The sequence below is a fragment of the Trachurus japonicus genome, chromosome 9 (assembly GCF_045865225.1).
Source record: "Trachurus japonicus isolate A0001 chromosome 9, Traja_1.0".
Classification (NCBI taxonomy): Eukaryota; Metazoa; Chordata; class Actinopteri; order Carangiformes; family Carangidae; genus Trachurus; species Trachurus japonicus.
Window position 1 is genome coordinate 10,628,091 of NC_140915.1, and position 22,673 is coordinate 10,650,763.

A 22,673-nucleotide genomic window follows, 5' to 3' on the forward strand; every position below is an offset into this window, starting at 1 on the left:
CGTTTCCATCTGATAACTGAATAATCTACGATCTATAATCAATGAGTAAATGTTGCTGTATCATTTATTAGTTTGAATAAAACTTTATTGGCTTCCCTGTAACTAAAATTTACCTGATTAACGTGTCATTTATCTGTAAGTTGAGGAGACGTGGAGAAGATTCATTCATCGTCACATGATCACAGCAGAGAGAAATGTTTAAAAGAAAAGAAAATGACAATCGCTGAAGAAAGAAAGAAAGAAAGAAAGAAAGAAAGAAGCTTCAGGTGAGTTTGGTCACGTCGTGTTTGGAGGTCAAACGTCTCACAGCCGAGTCCGTTGACGTCTTCTGAGCCAACGGTCCCAACGGTTTCCTGAAGAGCAGAAAATACACGACAACATGAAAAACTCACAATTTTAAAATGAGTCGTGCTGCTAATTTAGTAAAAAAAAGAAGTCATTAAATACATGTTGCCACTTTCATGTTTTATTTTATTTATTTTCATGTATTACTTTATTTATTACTATCGATACTATGAATAACCATGCTGCTATGAGCACTTTGCACTTTGTCCACTACACATAGTTACTGTACTGATACTGTATGTGTCCACCACACATACAGTATATGACAATCAACATCTTGCTGCTATAAGCACTTTGCACTTTGCCTACCTCATACATGTTATTGTCTAAATGTTGTCCATTGTCTAACTGTGTCTGTTTATGCCTCATCTTTGTATAATAGCTTGTATTCTGTGTATTTTATTACTTTTATGTTATGTGTAGGGACTACAGATGGAAATTAGCTGGGAGCTAAATCTGGTGCAACCATCTTTTCATTTTTTCCTCTAAATGATTAATGTAATTGCACGTTGTCCCTTATTAAACTAATAAACTAAACTAAACTAAATGTCAAATACATGAACGTTACCAATAATTTTGAAGAAGCTGATTTGTCTTTTACAGAAAAAACAAGACGACCACTTCATAATCTATTTTTTAATTAAATGTATCATTAAGTAAATAATTACATTTCAAAGTCTAAGCAACTTCTGGGACACTGGCTAAAAGATTTTATATAACTATGTGTTTATTTTAATTTTAAAGTTGAATGGACAAGATAATAAAACTTTGAGGTCGTCCTTACACACCTGTGCAGCGGCAGGACAGCCCCCGGCCCCGGCCCCGGCCCCGGCCCCGGCCCCGGCCTGGCGAGGAGGCGTTGGTGTCTGGGAGCCGGAGCGGGGACGAGGCAGAGGTCGCCTGGCCGGTAACGGGCCAACTGGAACCGCAGGCTGGACGCCGCGTCCAGAGTCACGGCTCTGAAACGAGAGAAATTATAGGAAATTGTAGTATTGTATTGTATTGTAAAATGTTATTTATTCATGTTACATATTCACTGTATTATCCTCTGTATTTGTATTATTGCATTTATTGTATTCAGTACATTTTATTCTATTCTAAAGCCTGACCAGGGACAAAGACTGCAAATTAGCTGAAGCTAGACGTCTTGTATGCATCGCATTTTCCATTTTTTGTGGCAATGTTGTGTGTATCGTCCCTGTTAAATAAACATAAAAATAAATGAGTCACAGACAACTGGACTGAGGGTTTTCTTCTTCCTCTCGTCATCAGATTCATTAGAAGAAGAAGTGCTTCTACTTTAACTGCCCTAAAACAGACATTACCTCCATAATTGATTCATTTATATACAGTATGTATATGTTTCGTATATGTATTGTATATTCTTCCTGTATTTTATGCATATCTTTATCTTAATCCTATTTTATTCTCTTTTCTTGAAGCAACTGTAATGTGACATAAAATCTATCTGGGGATTGCAGCGCTGAATTATAATAATGTAATAAACTTTGCCACATTTTGTAATAAGTTGTTACATAATGCACTGAATTATTAAATTTTGTAATAATTTGGTGCATTATGTAACAACTTATTTCAAAAATGCGGCAAAGTTTGTTGATCACTGATCACTGAACTTGAGAGCGAGTGGGAGCCACTTCCTCACCTCTCTGCTGAGGGGTCAGAGGTCGTCTCTGTGCTGCAGCCGCTGAGCGACGGTCTGTCCAGGACGAGCAGCAGCTTCTGGATCAGCTGCTTCCACTGTCGGACGCTCGAGTCCTGGTTCTGGTTCTGGTCTGAGTCCTGGTCCTGCAAGAAACAGAGTCCACATCACGTGTCAGAGAAATAATCACTGTATTAATAATTATCCTGATCATTATGCATTTACATTACACAAAACACAAGTATCTATTAATATAGGACCAATTATTAAACCCCCAGAGGAAGAGTTTGAAATATTCAGGTCATTAATTGTCTTTATGGCTGAGCTCTTTTAAAGAACTTAAATCTTAATCTTGGATTTGCACCGTTAGTCCTCTTAATTGTCTTAATATACAGTACAAATCAATATTTCATGCTATAAACTCACATTTTATGCTCTAATTTAGTCTAGTTTTTATCTATCTATCTATCTATCTATCTATCTATCTATCTATCTATCTATCTATCTATCTATCTATCTCTTGCTTTTAATTGTATGTTTAATGTTTCTATTCTAATTTTAACTATTTGGGTTTGTTTTTTGTTTTTTTTAATTATATGTTTTGATGGTAAATGTTTTTGTTTTTATGTAAAGCACATTGAGTTGCCCCTTGGTATGAAATGCGCTATATATAAATAAAGCTGCCTTGTCTTGTCTTGCCATCTATACCAAATGTTTTATGTTTATTTTAATTGTTCTTTTTAATTACAAAAGACGTGTTAACATTTAAATTCCTACCAATTCAATGTTACGTTAGGTAAATGGACCCGTATCTGTGCATTTACCTTCATTTCGGCGCAGATCTCTTTAGGAAAGTGGTATTTAGGAATCTTTATGATTAATTGTGGTGTTTAATACCGCGATTAATCGTGAAAACAAGTTATCATGACATCTTAAAACATACTTTTATTCCCTGGCTTTTATAACACAGCTTCATTGTTGTTACTTTAATTGCTTTTATTTTAAATGCTTCTATATTTTACTTAACATTGATTTTATTTATGTCTATATCTGTGTAAAGCACTTTGGTCAACTTGGTTATTTTTAAACATGCTCTATAAATAAAACGGATTGGATTGGATGTTTTTTTTTTACCATCAGGGCCTGTCTGACAGTGACGGCTGCCTGCTGCATGACGCTCTTCATCCTGCTCCTCTTCCTCCTCTCGTCCTGCAGCTCTGCGTCCAGGCGGCTCAGCTCGGCTCTGGTTTCGCTGCCCTGCTGCGCCAGCGAGGCCCCGTCCTGCCTAAAATAAACACAGCGGTGGTGACAGGGTTACAGCGTGTGAGGGGGGTATAGCTCAGTGGTAGAGCATTTGACTGCAGATCAAGAGGTCTCCGGTTCAAATCCGGATGCCCCCTGAGGCTCATTTATGCTGTTTCACTGCAGGTGTCGATAAAGTTTCCTCTCACCGTGTATTTACTCTCAGTATCGACAACGACCTGGTTCACACCTGTTCATCTTCTCATGTAAACCAAACCAGACCTCACTATGTGCTGCTCTCTCCTCCTCTCTGTTTCTATTTGTCTATAATCAGTTGAGTTATCCCATAATTTCCTCTCTGAGGTCGTTATTTGTTACCTTTAAGCATGTTTATGTGTAAATTTCCTTCCCGTGCAGCTGAGAACACAACAACAGTGACATATTATCACCTGTAAATTATTTTTCATGTGATCTTAATCCATCTAAATCCTGTGTTCATTCCTCCATGAACTCCTAAATGTGCCAATATTTTTAATCTACCGGTCTGTAACATCAACTTTTAGTTCTTTAATTCAGTATTTTTCATATTTTTCTGCTCGTCTTTGGTTCACTTATTTCTTTATCTTGTTTTTCTTTAGATAATCTGTCCCCTTTCTTCTTTTTAAAGTCTGTTTTTCTGCAGCAACAACAGAGTTTCACTGACACCTACTGGACATTTTAACCCGCAGGGCTTCAGACAGTTGGATATTACTGACATCAGTTTGTCCTGAGTGTTTGTTATACAGTAGTCCTGTCTTTGTGGTATTTTTGTTCACAGTTATTGAGCTTAGTAATCATTCTTATTACAGTTAAAATGTGTCTGTTTAGTGTTTACCTTTGTATGTCTAACCTTAGAGAACCTTATAAATCTGTTTGTATTGATCATAACAGCTCAGTCCTACAGACCTTTTCTTAGACAAGTTGTGTTAATTCCTTAATTCTTTTTATTATATTTTTTCTACAACTAGCTACTAAAACTAATATGGTCATGATCACATACAGTATGTGCTAATATTATGTAACGTTAAGAAAAGAGCTCACTTTAACGTACAGCGTTGGTTAGCGTGTTGTCGCTAATGCTAGGTAGCAGGCGTTATAACTAACACTTGTAGTTTGTAGACAAATAAACCTCACGTACGTCTTACTTCCCACTGTTATTAGCCCAATTATTTCCCCCAACAGTTGATCTAGCATCTAAAAGCATTCTACAAATAAAGAATAGTGTTGTACAGTGCAAGGTTAAAGGGATAGTAGCCTTTTTTTAAAGTGGGGTTGTATGATCTACAAATAGCCCCTAAGTACTTTAATTGCAGTAGAAGACTCTCTGTACTCCTCCCGTTAGCAACGCCAGCCCATAATAGCCCTGCCCAGAGATTTACAACATACATTGTTGTGAATGGACCCAAAGAAACGGCCTATTTTCGCGGCATAAAAGAGGTTTTATGTGAAAAAAAATACACAGTTCCATTGTTCGCTATAATATAATTTTTTCCAGCCCCTCAAAGTGCAGGAAAAACGCAGTTTTTATTTGGACCTAACCAACTCACGTATCCCTCCGCCCAGGGTTAGCGCCCGCCGATCAGCAGTTGGTTAGGTCCAAATAAAAACTGCGTTTTTCCTGCACTTTGAAGGGGCTGGAAAAAATTATATTATAGCGAACAATGGAACTGTGTATTTTTTTTTCAGGTGAAACCTCTTTTAGGCCGTGAAAATAGGCCGTTTCTTTGGGTCCATTCACAACAATGTATGTTGTAAATCTCTGGGCAGGGCTATGGGCTGGCGTTGCTAACGGGAGGAGTGCAGAGAGTCTTCTACTGCAATTAAAGTACTTAGGGGCTATTTGTAGATCATACAACCCCACTTTAAAAAAAAAATGCTACTATCCCTTTAAATGATCGAAAGAGAAAGTACTAAACAAAGGTTTCTTGCAACAGGACCGTTAATGAAACAACTTGTATCGTTTACTATTATGCTATACCATTTTAGTTTCTGAAAATCATGAGAGAAAACTGAAATGATGATATTTCACAAGCTTAGAAGCAGAGATCACAACACCTAAGGATTTCAAATAGAGTCAAAATACAAATACATAGATGATAATGTCAGGTACTTTCATGGTTGTGAATTTTAAAAGGTTAAACAATTAAATAAGATGAGTGAGAAAATAATGACCTCTCTTCTACACCATCGACCACAATGTGAGGTCCTGGACTTTTCTTTTGTCATCATCGACATTTTGTAGTCGTAGTTGTGGTGCCTCTAAAATGTTAGCAAATGCTATAATAACATGTGTTTGTGCATGCAAATATAAGACCAAATACTTTGTTTAGTATGTAAAATGTTGTGTTACAGTTTTTCTCAGTCGCTTTGGTGCTATTCTCAGATCAGAATGAAAGTTCTCATAACTATTAGTTCAACCTCCACAACATGTAGTCATTTGTCCACATCATAGTAGCAGTTTCTCCTTCCTCTGAACAAATGCAAATGCTTTTGGACATGTATCAGTTGCTCTCATACAATTCTCTGCTGTTTTACAACATTATAATTTGTTTATGTCATGTCAGTCAAAATGAACTATACTTTTGAACGCTGAATAGTCTTTCCCTATAAAACTAATAGTCCTCATTTCATTGCTTGAGTCATTACATACAAAATTGTTGAACTAGTTTTCATAATCTGTCAAACTAATTTTAAATGTTGGGAGAAGCACTGTGAATTCAATTATTCAAACATTTACAGTAAGGAACAACAGGTATGTGTGGTATTGGACAGTAATTCAGCACTAAACAATCTGCACTGCTGTCATTGTGTCAGGCATTACTGTAAGATACAGTGGGACAAGAACTTTTTTTACATTTACATTTAGACTTACAGCTTCACTAGAGAACAGATTTACTGTATTGTAATGTATTACAGCAACCACAGTAAAGATTTCCCATCTTTACAGTACGGTACTGTACTACAGCATTTTACAAGTAGGAAGCACTTTTACAGTATTGTACACTACAGTAATAATGGTTGATGCAGTACATGTACTGTACATTACTGTAATTTTACTCTGCATCACATAGGATTACAAGACAACCTCACAGAGGTGGAAGAGACTGAGCCCTTTTTACTCTGCTACAAGAACAAGACATTTGTGCAACGGTGATTACAAACAATGGCATAAGGTTGAAAGAGATACACTGTAAGGATGACATTACAGTATCTTTGGGAATATTGAATCTGTTTCAATCGCTACAGTTGACAGAGTGATGTAGATGAAAATGTGACTGGAACGTCTGGATGTGCAGGAATGATTTACAGTACTCTGTAGGTTCAGTTACTATATGTACTGCAACATAGTTTACGTAAAGTTGTACCCAAAGAGTGTTTCTTATGTTTGTTGTAGATGACTGTAGTGTATTTTTCCTTTGCACAATGCTGTGAACAAATCAGAATTGCAAAGAGCATATGCAGTAGAAATGTGAAACATACATATTCAGTATCTCCACTAAATACAGTAATGTGTAACTTTACTGTAGTTTTCACATGGCTGTACAAGTAGTGTATAGTGCTGCCTTGAGCATTTTCAGGTAGTATCATCACTTTTTGCATTGGAAAACACTTAGAGAATAAAGTGTCCTAATGAAAACATGACAAAGCCATTTGACTATCTTGTTCATAAACGATGGTGTCAGGACTTCTCATTTTGACGACACTGACAGTTTCATTGACGTGAGTACTTGCTTTTGAGGGATGGACAATCCATTTTGAGCAAGTGACGCACTTTTGCAGGTCATCCACTAGGTTTTGCAGTTTGCAATAATTGTTCTGAGAAATGCACTAAGTGTTGTGCAAATGTTAAGAGTGATGTGAGAATAGCACCAAAGCGACTGAGAAAAACTGTAATTGCTGTTACTATTTAAAGCACTGTCACATCCTCCAGACTGAATTCGTAGCACTTTAACTCATCTTGACGCATCTAATGGAAATTAAGAAATCAAGAAGTTTACTGTATGTCCACTGGAATTTCTTTTCCTATGAGAGATTGGTTGAAAAATGAGGAAGAGAGAGAGAGAGAGAGAGAGAGACTGCCCATGAATCACAGCGTGTACGATGGTAGCTGAATGACGAATCAAAAATGTCTCTATACTGTATATCAAATCCACCTAGTACAAAATTTCATAATTGTGGTGTTTCAAAGGAGGTTAAATCGAAAGCGTGAGTACAGCAAAACAATTTCACTTTCTATATAGTAACTGTGGTGATTGTGTATAAAAACCCTGGAGGTCAGTGAAGGCAGGCAGAACAACCCTGACAGGACGAAGCTCTACCAAGCACAGTCATACAACTTCTTCTCTACCGACTTCAACAGGTAAATTGACTTTTCTTATTTTAATTTTATATTTTAATGTCTTCTGTCTTAATGTAGAGAGAGCAGATTATAAACAGGGTCTTTGTTTTACTTTGACATGACTCTAACCATCTCTGGAAATTCATTCCTTCAACATCTTCAAACTAAGTGAAATACTGTATGTGTTCAATTTCATTGTTATTCAGCATCAGTGAATTAAACTCAAATGTTGACAGGCCAGTAATAAGTTAACGGTAGTAGATAAAATGCTAATAGAGGTAAATCTATTTCACTACAAGTTTGAGGATTCACCAACAGTGGATATTAACCCTTTGTCTTCCTGCAGGTCTTCCTTCCTCAATTCAGAATAAGATGGCATCCCAGATTAAATGCAACGTGAGCGAGATGTGGGGCCCCAAGATGCCCAGGGGACTGGATTTGGAGATCTCCCATCATCCAATGACAATGAAGCGCGTGGCCAACCTGATCATCGCCACGGAGAGGATGAAGCCCGGCACGTCAGAGTTACTGCTGAGCACCGAGTTCAGAGATGAAAACCTGCTCAGCATCATGATGGAGAGCATAGTGGAAGGTAGTTATACTGATTTATTTCAACATGTATTGGTGATTTTGTCTGCACAACATTTAGATTGACTTTTATGTCTTTTTAAATTCGTGCTATACCCACATTAAAAGTTCCTGGAAAACTGATTGAATAGGTTTGTGCTCACAAAATGGGTGTATCTTAAAGCAGAAGTAAGTGGTCCGGTCGTTTTCGCTAATGCTGCGTTCCAGGCAGGCTTTTGAAATCGTAAATTACAGCTTCAAGTCACAACTTACGACTTTGTAGCGTTCCAGGCAACCCACTCGTGTTTTTCCGACCTGTTTTACCGGTGAAAGTCACTATAACGGCCACTCGTAACTTCCGACCCGTGAACTCGTACCAGATCAAACTGATACAACTTCACAGGACGGAAAAACACGAGTCTACAAGTTTCCTTGAACGCACCATAACAGTCCTCGTCCCTACGTCGCCACATTCACGGCGTTCCTTGGCTGCACACACAGCCCTGCATGCCGTTCTCTCTCCTCATTGGATAAAAACTGTAGGATACGATAAATGTTTTCTCCTCGGCTCAGAGCAGAGCAGAGGGACTGACAGACCCGTGTTTCGGTCCAAACACTCTATGTAAGTGATTGCTGTTGGAAGATATAACTATTTAAGACTTATATTAACACAAATATATCACTTACTTCTGCTTTAAATGTTAGTTGGTTGAGGAGTTGGCAGCTTGACTTTTACTGCTCCAGTGCAGCAAATGATGTATGATTGTAGATTAAAAAAACAAAACAACACAACAATAACCAAGCATGTGTTCCTCTCTTTCCCACAGAGCATATTGTGTTCGACCTCGGCTCAGCTCCAACGGTTCAGTTCAGCAGGACAGGGGAATACCAGTGTGGCGTGACGGACAGCGAGAAGAGGAGTTTAGTTCTGATTCAAAACAGCATGGAGCTCCATGCAGTGCATCTGCAAGCAGGCAGCGACAACCGCAAAGGTAACAGCTGATGGTTAGAAAATCTCTGGGTGAAGCTAGATAGTTCAGTAGACTTTCATGTCCGAAATGCACAGACACTGTCTTTCTTTCAGTTTTTGTTGAAATTAACCTCTGTTCTCCCCTCAGTGCACCTGAACATGTCGACCTACGTGCATCCGTCCCCCAGCACCGAGGCCAGACCAGTGGCCCTGTGTATTAAAGACACTAGTCTCTACCTTACATGCCAGAAGAACGGAGATGTACCAACCCTGCACCTGGAGGTCAGTGTTTGCATGATATCACATAAAGACAACACACTCTATTATACTGTAAAAAGATCAACTCTAGTCTACTTGCCAACAATGAGTACCCGGAAATGTTGAGTACCCCAAAGTTTTATGTTAGAAATAGATAGTATGGGTCCCCAGTATTCAGAAACTTCCGGATGCTAACTTATATATATTGGGCAATTAGCATAATTGACATAATTAGCATAAATAAGCATAATTGCCTATATGGACATTGGACAATATTTCAACAAAATTGACTTGGCTGATCTGGGCAATATTGGAGTGATTTTAGGGGTTATTGATGATGCTGAATCCATTTCTGACATTTTCAAAATTCTAAATGGCTGTCTAAACCGGAAGTGACCAGATTTTAACTGCAAGTGGGCCGATTTTGATGGATTTTAAGCCAAATCTTAAGTTTTAGAGGATGCTGGTTGGACATATAACTCATGTATTTGAAGTAATATATAGTATGGGTCCCCAGCATTCAGAAACTGCCTGATGCTAACTTGTATATAGTGAACAATTAGCATAATTGACATAATTAGCATACATTAGCATAATTGCTATGGGCAATATTTCAACAACTGCTTGACTGATCTGGGCAATATTAGTGTGGTTTTAGGGGTTATTGATGATGCTGAATCCATTTCTGACATTTTCAAAATTCAAAATGGCTGTCTAAACCGGAAGTGACCAGATTTTGAATTCCATCAAAATCGGCCCACTGGCGGTTAAAATCTGGTCACTTCCGGTTTAGACAGCCATTTTGAATTTTGAAAATGTCAGAAATGGATTCAGCATCATCAATAACCCCTAAAACCACTCCAATATTGCCCAGATCAGCCAAGTCAATTTTGTTGAAATATTGCCCATATAGGCAATTATGCTAATTTCTGCTAATTATGTCAGTTATGCTAATTGCCCAATATATATAAGTTAGCATCCGACAGTTTCTGAATACTGGGGACCCATACTATATATTTCTAACATAAAACTTTGGGGTACTCAACATTTCCGGGTTCACAATGGGGCCCTATGGGCTGGCAAGTAGACTACTCAGTCACCAGACCTACATTATTCAAAACCAGACGTTTAGATCAATGTACATCTGATGTGAGCTGGTAATATTGCCCAGCGTTGTTGGTCAGACCTCCTGACGTGTTATTTCCCACCTCAGGCAGTGGAGGACAAAAGCACTCTGCAGAGAATCAACCCAGCCAGCGACATGGTGCGATTTCTGTTCTACAAACGGGACTCCGGTGTGAATCTCAGCACCCTCATGTCTGCCTCCTCTCCTGGCTGGTACATCAGCACAGCAGAGCGTGACAACAAGCCGGTTGAAATGTGCATGGAGAGCGCCAAACGCTACCGAACCTTCAACATCCAGCGCCAGAATTAAAACCTATCAATGATGAGTGGAGTGTAGATCCTTGGATCTTGGTTTATTTATAGATATTGATATATCTATATCCATCTGGTTTATTTATAGATAGATAGATATTTTGATTCAAATAATCAGTTACAAAGGTAAAATTTAAACAAATGCACTACCACTGTCTGCAAGAAAAATGCAAGTTTTGCAATGTCTTTACTGTATGTACCGAGTACAGAACGTGAAATTCCTGATGTAATGACATATTTAAGATCCACCACAAGGTGGCATTGTTGTGCTGACTGTTTAGCACTCTGTTATTTATGTATCTTACTGTATTTGAGCACTATTTTGACATACACCATGATTCCTCTCGGTGTGCGCGGCCCCCAAAGGTTGCTTCTTCCTCACCTCACCTGTGTATTTGTGGGGGTGGGAGGTTTGGGTTTTCACGGTTTTTCGTTGTTGTTCATATTTTATTTTGTTTTTATTCCCTGTGAGGCACTTTGTGCTATCCAAATGTTTGAAAAGTGCCATAATATTAATAATCTGCATTTTGGAGATCTACTTACAAAAAAATATTGAAATGATATTCAACAAAATGTTAATAAAGTCTTGAACCTGATTTGGAGTTTTGTGTTGTAGGCCTATACTCAATCTGGATTTGTTAGATGAGACAACTCAAACAAAAGGTCACAGCAAAACACATTTAACAATTAATTGTCTGTGTACACAGAAGTACTTCTACCCCATATAGTAATAATCTAAATCAAAATCTAAACTGTTGTGTGAATAATGAGAGTGGCCCTTTTTGTATGAATAGTTTAAACCTGTGATATCTTTAAGTAAGTAATTAACATTTAGGCTAGGGCTCATCGCCAACCCTATGACCCTACATATTACAGTAAACTTATTACAACTGCCATAGGAACACTAATAACTACTGAACCCAGTGACAGTAACAACAACAATAGATTTAAAGTCTTTCACTTTAGTAAATTAAAAATTTCATAGACTTTTTAATAAATGTATTATTTTGTAAATGTGTGTGATTATGGTACATTTTACCCTCTTTATGTAGGCTAACTGGTATCGGTTTTCTGAACGTCAAAAACGTAAGCCGGTTTTGCGCTTGTATGTTTACGTCATAGTTGCGGTAAACGCCAGCTTTTAATAATGGATGTCCATCTGTGTGATATCCATTGTTATATGTATTTTATATTTTATATCGTTGAGAAGAAGAAAACACTTACAGTATGCCTTTATTTGATATACAGAGGTAGAAAACCAGTAGTATTTTTTGATAGGGTAGCTTGAATCGATAGACCTGTCCGTTTATGCAGCGGTAGCCATTTTCGACAAAACAGCAGAAATCGACAGAACACCGGCTTACGTTTTTGACGTTCGGAAAAAAGGTGGATAGAGAGGTGGATAAACCTCTTTTTATTCTTTATTTTTTATATTTTCTAGTCTCCTGTTCAAACTCCAGTCCAGGGGATGGCGGTAACGCTGATTTTTAGTTTGTTGCTAAGCTGAACAGATGTAGTTACCATAGTTACACGTTGTTTCCGGTGGGGGCGCACTACACTACACTACACCTGGGGCCAGGTAACGTTAAAATAATGGCGCTACGTGCTGTTTCCCAGCAGCACTTCTTCTGCTTCAAACCTCCACCTGGAAACACCTGAACACTGTTGGGTAAGAAACTCCACAGAACAGACTTTAAACTTTAGATATTTCTGTTTTGACCTGTTGTTTTCTTTGAGTGAAACAGTTTCTGTCGTTAACAGTTAGCCAATTTAGCTCTGTCTTCTCAGTCAGCTGACAGTTGTTAGCCACCACAAGGAGAGATAATAAACTACATCTGCTGTTTAGATACAGTGCTTATCTTAACATATAATCGATGTGTTTGTCTAAATGTTTCCATGGTTTTCTGATGTGTGGCGTACATCAACCTTTTTACGATCTGAAAAGACTGCTAAAGCTAATGCTAATGCTAATTGCTAAGTCGTTATGTTTCATTGTAAACAAACACACACTGCTCTTTGTGTAGCTGTGTTGCTCATTCCACGGATGCACGATCCTTGCAGGCTGTATCTTGCTGTATAGATGACTAATCGGGCTTTTCAACGATATAAAATACAACAACAATTGGTGTGACTGAAGGGGAGAAATGATTGAAAAAAGTGTAGCCTGAGCTGCAGGTTTGATCAGTGGAGCAGATCACAACTGTATGAAACATAAAAAACGTATTGTTCTTATTCAATAACATGGTTTAATTTCTCTGTGTTGTTAATTAATCATCTAATATTCATGGAGAAGAGGAACATATGAAAATATGATGTTTATAACTCTTTGAGGCATATGTTAGAGGTAAATATGTGTTTTAAAAGCTACTTGTTTCATCTGTTCATATAAAATGCACTAACTTATATAACATTGTCCAAGTTAATTGGTGATGAATATTTAAGTTCTTAATGTGGAGATAAAAAAGAATAATTCATTTTATATCCGTTTAAACACATCCCTGGTTATTTGTTTTCACTGTATCCTATTCTCGTTGTGTTTTTCTTTGTTTGTTTAGGGTTAGTGTTAAACTTAAGTCTTGGTTTTGTTGTGAGATTTCAATGTAGTGCAGGAGTGGACTGATTATCTTTTAATCATGTTTTTTTTTTTATGGACTAGCTCTATATTTTTCCAATATATTTATAAAGTGCAGCACTTTGTAAATGTTTCTGTTGCTTGAGTGAAATAAATTTGACAGCTGTTCAACATCATGATTCTAACGCTTCTTTTCTTAAAACTTGAGTTGATAAAATAAAGAATATTAGTATTTTAGTAGATTTTGTTGTGAATGTTAACATTTATACACTGAACATGGATGAAGTGAATCAGTTTGAACCTGAGTGCCTCCATCTCGGCCAGGACGGCCTGGTGCTCGGTCTGCAGCTGCTGATGCTGCTGTCTGCAGACCTTCAGCTCCGCCTGCAGCTGCTGACACTTCTCTGTCAGCTGCTCCACCACCTGATGAAGAGAAGATGTCCAGCGTTTTTATTTTTTAGATAATAAACCACCAGGCCCAGGATATAAAGATGTGGTGGTGAGAAAGAAGAAAGGAGTTGATGAAATGATGATGGTAAGTAGAACTGTTTATTTTCGACCGTACTTTCAGACATTTAATTAAGTCATAATAATGCATATAACTATACACGATATATAGCGGCATCATGCAAAAGTTTGGGCACCCCAGGTCAAAATTTCTGTTAATGTGACAGTTCAGCAAGTGGAAGATGAAATGAGGCAAAAAGTTAAACATGAAACACTGTTTTGCAATATAATAATAATCAATATCAGTGAATTATTTTTGTTTACTACTTTTTTTAGAGTGAAAAAGGGATACAAAGCAGCAGCCTGCAGAAGAATGGGAAACCCAGGAGACTTGAGCTCTCAGATAACTTTGACCAAGGTATCAGACAAGATGTTTACTATTTACACACTGTAATGGCTACTAGCTACTAACTATGCAGGGTGGACAAACATTTGCTGTGGGCCCTTTTCCTTTTCTGTCATTTTGAAAATGTAAAAGATGAAAATAAAAAATATATATTGTTTAAAATGTAAAGAGAATGTGTCATCTGTAACTTTATGCCTTTTGGAGGTCTGTATCTGCTGAACACACTTGACCACTGATTAATAGATAAATGTCTGACGCTGTCACTGTTAATCTTCCTCTTACCTTCTTGCGGATGCAGCTGGTGCGGGACAGCTCGCTCACCATGTCCTCCAGGATGTCCACGTCCACGCTGAGTTTGCTCTTGCGGTTCTGCAGGGCCGAGTTCTCCTTCATCAGGACGTGGGTTTGCTCCGACAGCTCGTCCAGCTGAGCCTTCACCTCCGTGTTCTCCTGCAGGGCCCGTCTGGTCGTCTCGGGAACCCTCTGGTCCACGCGGTGCTGCACCTCCGCCGCCATGGCCGCCACCTGGCTCTGCATCTCCTCCCCCAGTCTCAAGAGAAAAGGGAGACACAGGTGAACTTTTAAGGATATTTTATTTCATTAATGATACTTTTTTTCCTGTGTGTTTTCCCATGGCTGTAAGTCTGTAATGTTTCTCAACCAGGGGAACTTGGACCCCTAGTGGTGCTTGGTCTAATTGCAAAAGGTGGAACAGTTTTTTCTTTTCCTTTTTATTGTGAAATAGAAGACAAACGACATAGTGGACATACATCAATGTATATACAAAGTGTGAACAAGGTGTGTGTGTGTGCGCGTGCGTGTAATTCAAGTATAATATATAATATAAATGGTGGTCATAACAGTAACAGTGATAGCAGCAATAAAGAAAGAAACTAATGAATAATGATAATAGTGATATGGGTCATAATAATCATAATAACAATATTAATAAATATTAATAAACATAGTTGTGATGGCAATAGCTACATAGCAATAATAACAGTGATAATAATAGTGATAAAAACTGCAATAATTCTAAAACATGAGAAAGAAAAATAAGAACAAAGGATGAAAAAGGGTGTGGGAGGGGAGGATGGGTAAATTAATGAAATTTTGAATGAAAAAATTAATGAAATACTGAGAGATAAAATAAAAAATAAATAAATGGGTCCAGTTTAAGATGGCACATTGACAAGAATGGGGTACTTTGATAAAATATCATGTTATTGAGTGACTTTACAGACATTTATCATTTTACTAAAATAGTGACAAAAGCCTAAACTGTAGAAGGCAAGTCTTTTTTTTTTTCTAAATCCTTTATGTTTCAGTAGGAAATTGGTCATAAGACGTCACAAGTTTGATGGTTTTGATTCAGTCTCTTTTGTCCTTCAATTATGACCCCCCTAGTGTTTCAGTGGACAGTCTCCATTAATGTCTTAGTTGGGCTTTTAATGTGAAATACCGCACAGGAAGATGGTGTAAAGTGCAATGTTCAGTGTATAATGACTTTTGAAATCGCATATTTGCCTTCAGAACTGTTAATAAATCTGCAATGATGCAATTAAAAAGGATATTTCTATCTCTGTCAGATTGGTTTGGGACTTTTTTTGCCCCCAACCTCACATCTGGGTGGTGATGAGGGGGTAAATAAAGTCCTTACCTCCTCTTCTCCAGTAAAACCTTCATCTCCAGGCTGTGGATGTCAGCTCTGTGCTCCTCTTTCTGAACGGACAGCTGCTTCTCCAGAGACGCCATGTTGGACATGAGCTGCTCCTTCTGCCTCTGGAACTCCTCCAGCCCGGCCAGCCTGGCCGCTGGGCGGAGGAGAGAAGGAAGGTACAAATACTGCTTTAAGATATATAAAATAAACCTCTTCATTAAGTTATTATCTTTTCTTCATGGGTGCATGATTTAACTCTTCAGTGTTTACAGTAATCATTGTATGTTAAAGGACAATTCCTGGCAAATTCGACCTGGGGCTGTAGTTTCCTAATATTTTTTTGAACTTTTTATTTTTCCACAAAAACAAAACATTCACTGACATAGGACCATATGAATTGAAATACAGGTAAATAAAATGCAGTAAAAAATACCATAAAGAGAAATCGCACAGAGAATAAATATTTGCACCAAAGGGAATAACAGCAGTACAATATCAATCTTAGAGATGTATGACAGTCTTATAATAACCCATATTCCTCCATTAGTCCTCCAAATAGAGAGTAATACAGTTCCACCTTTGTTCAAAAGTGTCCATTTTCAGTTGTAGACTTGCAGTCATTCGCTCCATTGTGTAGACCCTTTTCAGTCTCTGTACCCACTGATTTATGGTCGGTGGTTTTGGATCTTTCCAGTTAACAGTTATCATTTTCTTAGCAATCAGTAAAAGTATCTGTAACATGTATAGCTAGTTTCCTAATATTTTAGGTCTAAAAAGAATGAATCATCAGATTTTCTTTTTAATGTCTCCTGTTCTACAGTAGTTCTGTCTGTCCCTGCATCGCCACAGCAGCGTATAATGGGAGCGGGCTGATCTTAGGCTGTTTACATCCCACAAAACTGCAATTTTTGTCAGATGGCTTCAAATATATTTGTTTACTTCAAGAAAGCCGACATGTTTGTAAACAGAGCTGTAATACGAAGTCTTGTGCAAGAGTCAAGTTGACGTGCTCAGTATGTTTACAGGTAGAATAAACAACATCCAGATTTACTCCGACTGTAATGAAAATGTCGTCGTGCCTCTGAGTTGATAAAACAAACAGGAGCTTCAGACCTGCAAACATACTGAGATGTCAACTTGACTCTCACACGAGACTTCATATTACAGCTCTGTTTACAAACATGTCGTCATCTGATGTCATCTGATGTCATCTGATGTCGTCTGTGGGGGAAAAAATGTGGTTTTGTGGGATGTTAACAGCTTAAAGGGATAGTTCACCCTAGAATGATATTTCGCTCATTATCTACTCACCCTCATGTTGACTAAGGGCTGGAAGAATTTTCAGAGTCCACCGTCCCTTCTCTGAGTTACAGGGGGTCTCGGCGTAGCAGTGCATTTCAATGCCACGGTAGCAAAGGGACACCAGAGCTCTTCGTAAAAAAACACACACAAAAAAACATCCAAATACCTCCATGATGCTCGTATGTAATGTCCGTCTTGTGCTGAAGCCCCAAATTGCGTAATTGTCCCGAAAAAAATTAAATAAGTCCACATTCCAAGCATGTTTGTAGCATTAGCTCCTAGTGTCTGTTGTCCGGCTCCGCTGCCAGCGCGCATGCGCAAGGTTCGCACTGAGACCGCTCGCTTCCTTGTTTACCCCGGCGAAGGACTAGAAGCAGTCCGTAATAGCCTGCCTTGCACCGGGACAACACTTTTTCGTGCAATTTTGGCCTCTTAAAACATATTTTAGCCATGGCTGAAGATTTTGATGTCGAGGACGAGCTGCATTTCTTTGCTGAGCCGTATTTGTACGAGTCAGAACCTTGCGCATGCGCGCTGGCAGCGGAAGAGCCCGGACAACAGACACTAGGAGCTAATGCTACAAACATGCTTGGAATGTGGACTTATTTAATTTTTTTCGGGACAATTACGCAATTTGGGGCTTCAGCACAAGACGGACATTACATACGAGCATCATGGAGGTATTTGGATGTTTTTTTGTGTGTGTTTTTTTACGAAGAGCTCTGGTGTCCCTTTGCTACCGTTGCATTGAAATGCACTGCTACGCCAAGACCCCCTGTAACTCAGAGAAGGGACGGTGGACTCTGAAAATTCTTCCAGCCCTTAGTCAACATGAGGGTGAGTAGATAATGAGCGAAATATCATTCTAGGGTGAACTATCCCTTTAAACAAACTAACATCCATCTGTGGCGATGCAGGGACAGACAGAACTACTGCAGAACAGGAGACAGTAAAAAGAAAATCTTCAGATTCATTCACTTAGACTTAAAATATTAGGGAACTAGAGCCTCAAGTTGAATTTGCCTGGACTTGTCCTTTAAGCAGCTGACCTCTACAGAAACGTTTATTCTCACCTAGAGTTGTGTTCTCCTTGGTGAGCTCTTCTACCCGGGTGTGAAGCTCTTGCATCAGCTGGCTGTGCTGCAGCTGCAGGGCGTCCCGCTCCTTATCAGCGTCCTGTCGCTGCCTCTCCAGCCGCCCAGTCAACTCCTCCACCTCGTCCTCCTTCTCCAACAGGGAACGTTTCAGATACTCAACAATGTCACCTTTCTGTTTCTCCAGTTCGCTGTACTGGGAGGTTAAATCCTCCTTCTGCCTCTGGAGGTCATCACATTTCAGCTGGTATCTGGAGGAGGAGGACAAGGAGGAAGGACATGCTTTAAGCCTTAAGGGTTAAGGACAAAGTCTGAAATGACTATTGCAAATAAATGTTGTATGCAGCGTTGATGAACCAATGAATAGCACCGAATAACACTTCATCATGTCACCTGTTAGTTTATATTCGGCAGCAAGTGAACATTTTGTCCTCAAATAGTTGATGTGTGAAAAGACAGCAAAAGTGGGACAAACACATAATTAGGCAGTTGGTCTTAATGTTACATACGTACGTTTTTATTTAGCAGATATTTCCTAATATTAACCTCTATTTAACCTCAATAAAAAAAGGCAACACAAAAGGGACACAAAACAAAAAAAAAGTCCACAAAGGGAGCAGAAAACGCACAATAACTCCAAAGACCACACAAATGGTCATAAAACAACAACAGAGGCAAATGCTGCCAACAATGACTGCAAAGAAACACAAAATTACCCCCAAAATAGACACAAAGGGTTCAAAAGAATTGCAAAGAAATTTGAACTGAAATCAATAAGAGCCACATTTACCACAGAGACCAATACAACAAACACACTACGGACAGAGACACAAAATAACAGCAGTACTAGGGTTCAAAGTGACCCCAGAAAAGCACAAATGTATGTTTAAATATTGAAATATGAGTGTTTTCTTTTCTTTTTTTAGTTTTTGTAAGTGTCATAAGTGGGATAGCCTATGTGCTTTGAGGCTATTGTCTTAACTGAAAAGTGATAGTCTGGCAAACAAAGCAACAACACGTCGAAATTAACGTGACTGCTCAAGTTACGTAAATGTTGCGTTGCAGTGATTTTGGGACTAAATTAAAAGAAAAAGAAAAGATAGAGACAACAGTAATTATTCATTATCACGTTTTTACTATCTTGTAACCATTTTGTGAATGAAAGAAAAGCTGAAAACTTTATTTAAAATCTCAACATGTCCCCAACTTACCTTTCCAGCTGCTCGGTCAAGTATCGTAGCTGAGTCAGGTACAAATCCCTCTCTTTGTCGTCTGAAGAACCGCTTTTATCTGTCGGAGTTTCCGTTTTCTTCGCTTCATCTTTTTGTTTAACTTTATCGCCGCTTTTCTTATCCTTCTTGCTCTTTTTCGGCATTGTTTCACAGGGTGTTTGATAAAGTTTTGTACCCTGAGAAGTGAGAACCGGCCGCTGGAGAGAAACCATAGACTGTAAAAAGAATGGACGTAGCGTCCGTGACGTCACCCATTGGTTTTGGGGAGTCGTTTTTGTGACTCAAATATGGCGGCCTGAACAGCGCCATGTTGGATTGGCCGGCCGAGTTCCCGCCCACTGGCCTCGAAGCAGCTGTCCACGGAGCTGCTCGGACCTGTCACTCAACGTTTCCGCGCCCTGATTGGCCAGAATTTTAACCTAATAACAGTAAAACTATAGAGTTAAAAAAAAATTCACCCCCCTCAGAGTGTGTGCGGGGGTAGAAACTATCGATTGAGACGAAAAAACGTTCTGACACCAGGCTTTTAACATGTTTACTGAGGATGTAAAGTCGGCGATTTTAACATGGGGCTCTATGGGGAATGCTCCCTTCTGACACCAGCCCCCAGAGGAATCCGAGGGGATTGCAGTTTTTTGAACGCGGAAGTGAGCTTCACTTCTCAGACCGACAACTGCCCCCTTGAGAGAAACTCAAGTTGCTACGGCGTTGCTAGGCGATGGTGCCTTCAGGGACCCGTCAGAAAGTTAGTGGACTTTCGGTGACTTTGAACAGTGAGAGGATTTAAAAAACTTTTATTATATATAAAAAATCTTTTATATTGTGACTTTATACCTGTTTAAATATGTATTTAAATTGTGGTAATTGTTTATTTGTTCTTTGTTCTTTTTATCTAGAAAACAAACCAGTTGTTTAGCCTACACTTATTAAATTTCACACCACAAGATTTGTAAATGGTGGACAGATATGGAGACAGATAGGCTACTAAAGGTAAATTGTTACTTGTTTTGCAAATTATATAGACAGAAAATTTAAAGGATCATAGGGCAGGATTAATGAGAACGGCCAGTGACGCGACGGCCGCTGCGCGTAACTACAGCAACCAGGGAAGCCACCGGCACGGGAGCGCGCACAGACTTTTCACTGTTTACTTTACTCTTTACAGTCTTTCCTATCTGGGGAGGGAGGGGGGGTATTTTACTGTAGGTTCTCGCTCTCACAGACAGACAGACAGACAGACAGACAGACACACACACACACACACACACACACACACACACACACACACACACCTTCACTGTGCTGCAGCAGGAGGCTGCTTGTCTGTTCCTCTGAGCTCCTCTGCATGGATCTGTATGGGCTCCTACTCCTACAGGCCGGTACCGAGAATTAACGCGCCGGGTCCGGGTGTCGGGCCGCATCTGTCAGGGTCCGCGGTCCCATGAAAACCAATAAACACCGGACATATTCATGATTTCATAAAAAAAAAAAAACGGACGCGTCGCGGACACGCCGGCCAGGACGTGAAAAGTGGACGTGTCCGGGCAAAAGAGGACGTTTGTCCACCTGCCTCTGATAACGTTATTAAAGTTATAACGTCGGCTTTTAACCGCTAGCTGCGGCTAACGGCTAATAATAAGACAGTAGTGAAGAGGGAGAGGGTGTGTAAGTTAGTGACCTGCTGCTGCTGTGTGCGTGAAGGGAGGGGGAGGCTTTTAACAGGGCTTTCAGTTGTGCTGGGTCGTTTGCTGGCAGTAACAGTAGGCCTAATTTGGATCCACCGTGGTTCAGAGCGATTGATATAACAGGGAGTGTCGCCACTCTGTTACTGTATCAATGGCTCTGCCGCGGTTGCCCTCTTCATGTCTCCATTCCATTGATCCATTCGAAGGCAGTCGTGGACGCGCTGACGTCAGGTCCGCCGGCCAGCGCGCGAAATTCACCCCCTGAATTGCAGCGCATTTTGCAGCACAGACCCCGTTCAGGGCAATGGAGAGATACGCGGGTGGGCTCGTTCTTTTTGGTTTTGAACGCTTCCTCACCCATTATTATTTAAAAAACGTAAAACGCATGGGTATTTTCCGGTATTTTCTCACAAATCCTGCCCTATGATCCTTTAAATTAATTGTACATTTTTACTTACACCTAGTGCATCACAACCCTGGACAGAAATACATCATATCATTGGCGACAGTAGTAAGGTATTAATTCGTTTAATTATAATATACAGTTGTGTAGAGATGCTTCCTCATACAGGGGTCAGAGTAAGATGGTTTATGGCAATTGCCCTGTGCCATAATGAAGATGCATTGGCCTACATGATTATGTTTCATTATGGTTGATCAATAATGTTAGCATTAGGTAGTGCATCACTCTGGTCAGGGATTGGTAATAGTAGTGATTAATTAGTTTATATTATGTTAATAGTTAACTTATTCTAATTGTTTGTTTGTTTTTTCTGACCAAACGTACAATATAAAAACCCAAATGCAGTGTTGACTGTTCAAGAAAAATGACATTCACATTATTGGAACCTGATAGTGATGATTTTTTGGAGGGTATTTTTGTTTTAGACAGGTGATAAATTGACAAATCAATTCATTTTCTATTCTAAAAACTGTTGGTTTATTGATGACTGGGGTCAGTAGATCTTCAGCTACTGTACAACCAAACAGATGTTCACAGAGTATATTCTCATGGGAAAATCGATGAAAATGAAATCTGAGTTGATGACAACTGCATAAAAATGGCACTGTTGCTTTATTTCTTGTCGTGTGCAGGCACACAGAGATAGTGTGTTCCCTCCAGGCCTGATAACAAATATTGGGAGGTTTGAATCGGAGGGTGGTCAAGGCTGCTGGTGTCCTCCTCTCTGGCTCGCTTTGTGTCTGTGCGATACCGTGAACTTGGCTTGACAACAGAGAAAAAATACCATGGAAAATAAAAAAGGAGTTAAGCACGTGCAGCTGTGATTCACTGGTGACAATAACAGAAAAGAGGTGGACAAAATATTACTTAGGTGAAACTACTAAATTATAGCCTCGGCTATAGGTTTAATATGATGCTTATTGTTTGTAATAGTCAAGTAATATATTATAAACAT

The 22,673-nt window shown here is 39.2% G+C and overlaps 2 protein-coding genes and 1 non-coding gene across 4 annotated transcripts; 2 read left to right on the forward strand and 1 right to left on the reverse strand.

Moving 5' to 3' along the window:
• Window positions 1-262: 262 nt before the first annotated feature.
• LOC146980982 (cilia- and flagella-associated protein 157-like) lies at window positions 263-19,773 on the reverse strand. Its single transcript, XM_085788045.1, has 9 exons — window positions 19,550-19,773; window positions 18,318-18,589; window positions 15,943-16,096; window positions 14,565-14,832; window positions 13,731-13,852; window positions 3,140-3,290; window positions 2,009-2,151; window positions 1,134-1,304; window positions 263-353 (listed from the first exon to the last, which is right to left on the reverse strand). The coding sequence occupies exons 1-9, from the start codon at window positions 19,711-19,713 to the stop codon at window positions 263-265; spliced, it is 1,536 nt and encodes a 511-aa protein (XP_085644171.1). The 5' UTR covers window positions 19,714-19,773.
• trnac-gca (transfer RNA cysteine (anticodon GCA)) lies at window positions 3,334-3,405 on the forward strand. Its single transcript has one exon. It is a non-coding gene; the product is annotated as a tRNA-Cys (tRNA).
• On the forward strand, window positions 7,528-11,248 carry LOC146980984 (interleukin-1 beta-like). 2 transcript variants are annotated; one of them, XM_085785904.1, is made up of 5 exons: window positions 7,528-7,646; window positions 7,972-8,217; window positions 9,020-9,184; window positions 9,311-9,444; window positions 10,634-11,246. In XM_085785904.1, the coding sequence occupies exons 2-5, from the start codon at window positions 7,998-8,000 to the stop codon at window positions 10,853-10,855; spliced, it is 741 nt and encodes a 246-aa protein (XP_085642030.1). In that variant the 5' UTR covers window positions 7,528-7,646; window positions 7,972-7,997; the 3' UTR covers window positions 10,856-11,246. The 2 variants fall into 2 exon arrangements, with proteins under 2 accessions (XP_085642030.1, XP_085642031.1); XM_085785905.1 differs by lacking the exon at window positions 7,528-7,646 and having other exon boundaries at window positions 7,979-8,217; window positions 10,634-11,248.
• Window positions 19,774-22,673: the final 2,900 nt, after the last annotated feature.

Bases quoted from the DNA above. Each gene is read 5' to 3' on its own strand.
- LOC146980982 (XM_085788045.1), bottom strand. From the start codon at position 19,713: ATGCCGAAAAAGAGCAAGAAGGATAAGAAAAGCGGCGATAAAGTTAAA. The intron at 13,853-14,564 runs GTAAGAGGAAGA...TCTCTTCATCAG, and splicing joins CCAGCTGCATCCGCAAGAAG to GTGGTGGAGCAGCTGACAGA. The intron at 2,152-3,139 runs GTAAAAAAAAAA...TGTTTCTTGCAG, and splicing joins CTGTCAGACAGGCCCTGATG to GACCAGGACTCAGACCAGAA.
- LOC146980984 (XM_085785904.1), top strand. From the start codon at position 7,998: ATGGCATCCCAGATTAAATGCAACGTGAGCGAGATGTGGGGCCCCAAG. The intron at 9,185-9,310 runs GTAACAGCTGAT...TTCTCCCCTCAG, and splicing joins AGGCAGCGACAACCGCAAAG to TGCACCTGAACATGTCGACC. The intron at 9,445-10,633 runs GTCAGTGTTTGC...TTCCCACCTCAG, and splicing joins TACCAACCCTGCACCTGGAG to GCAGTGGAGGACAAAAGCAC.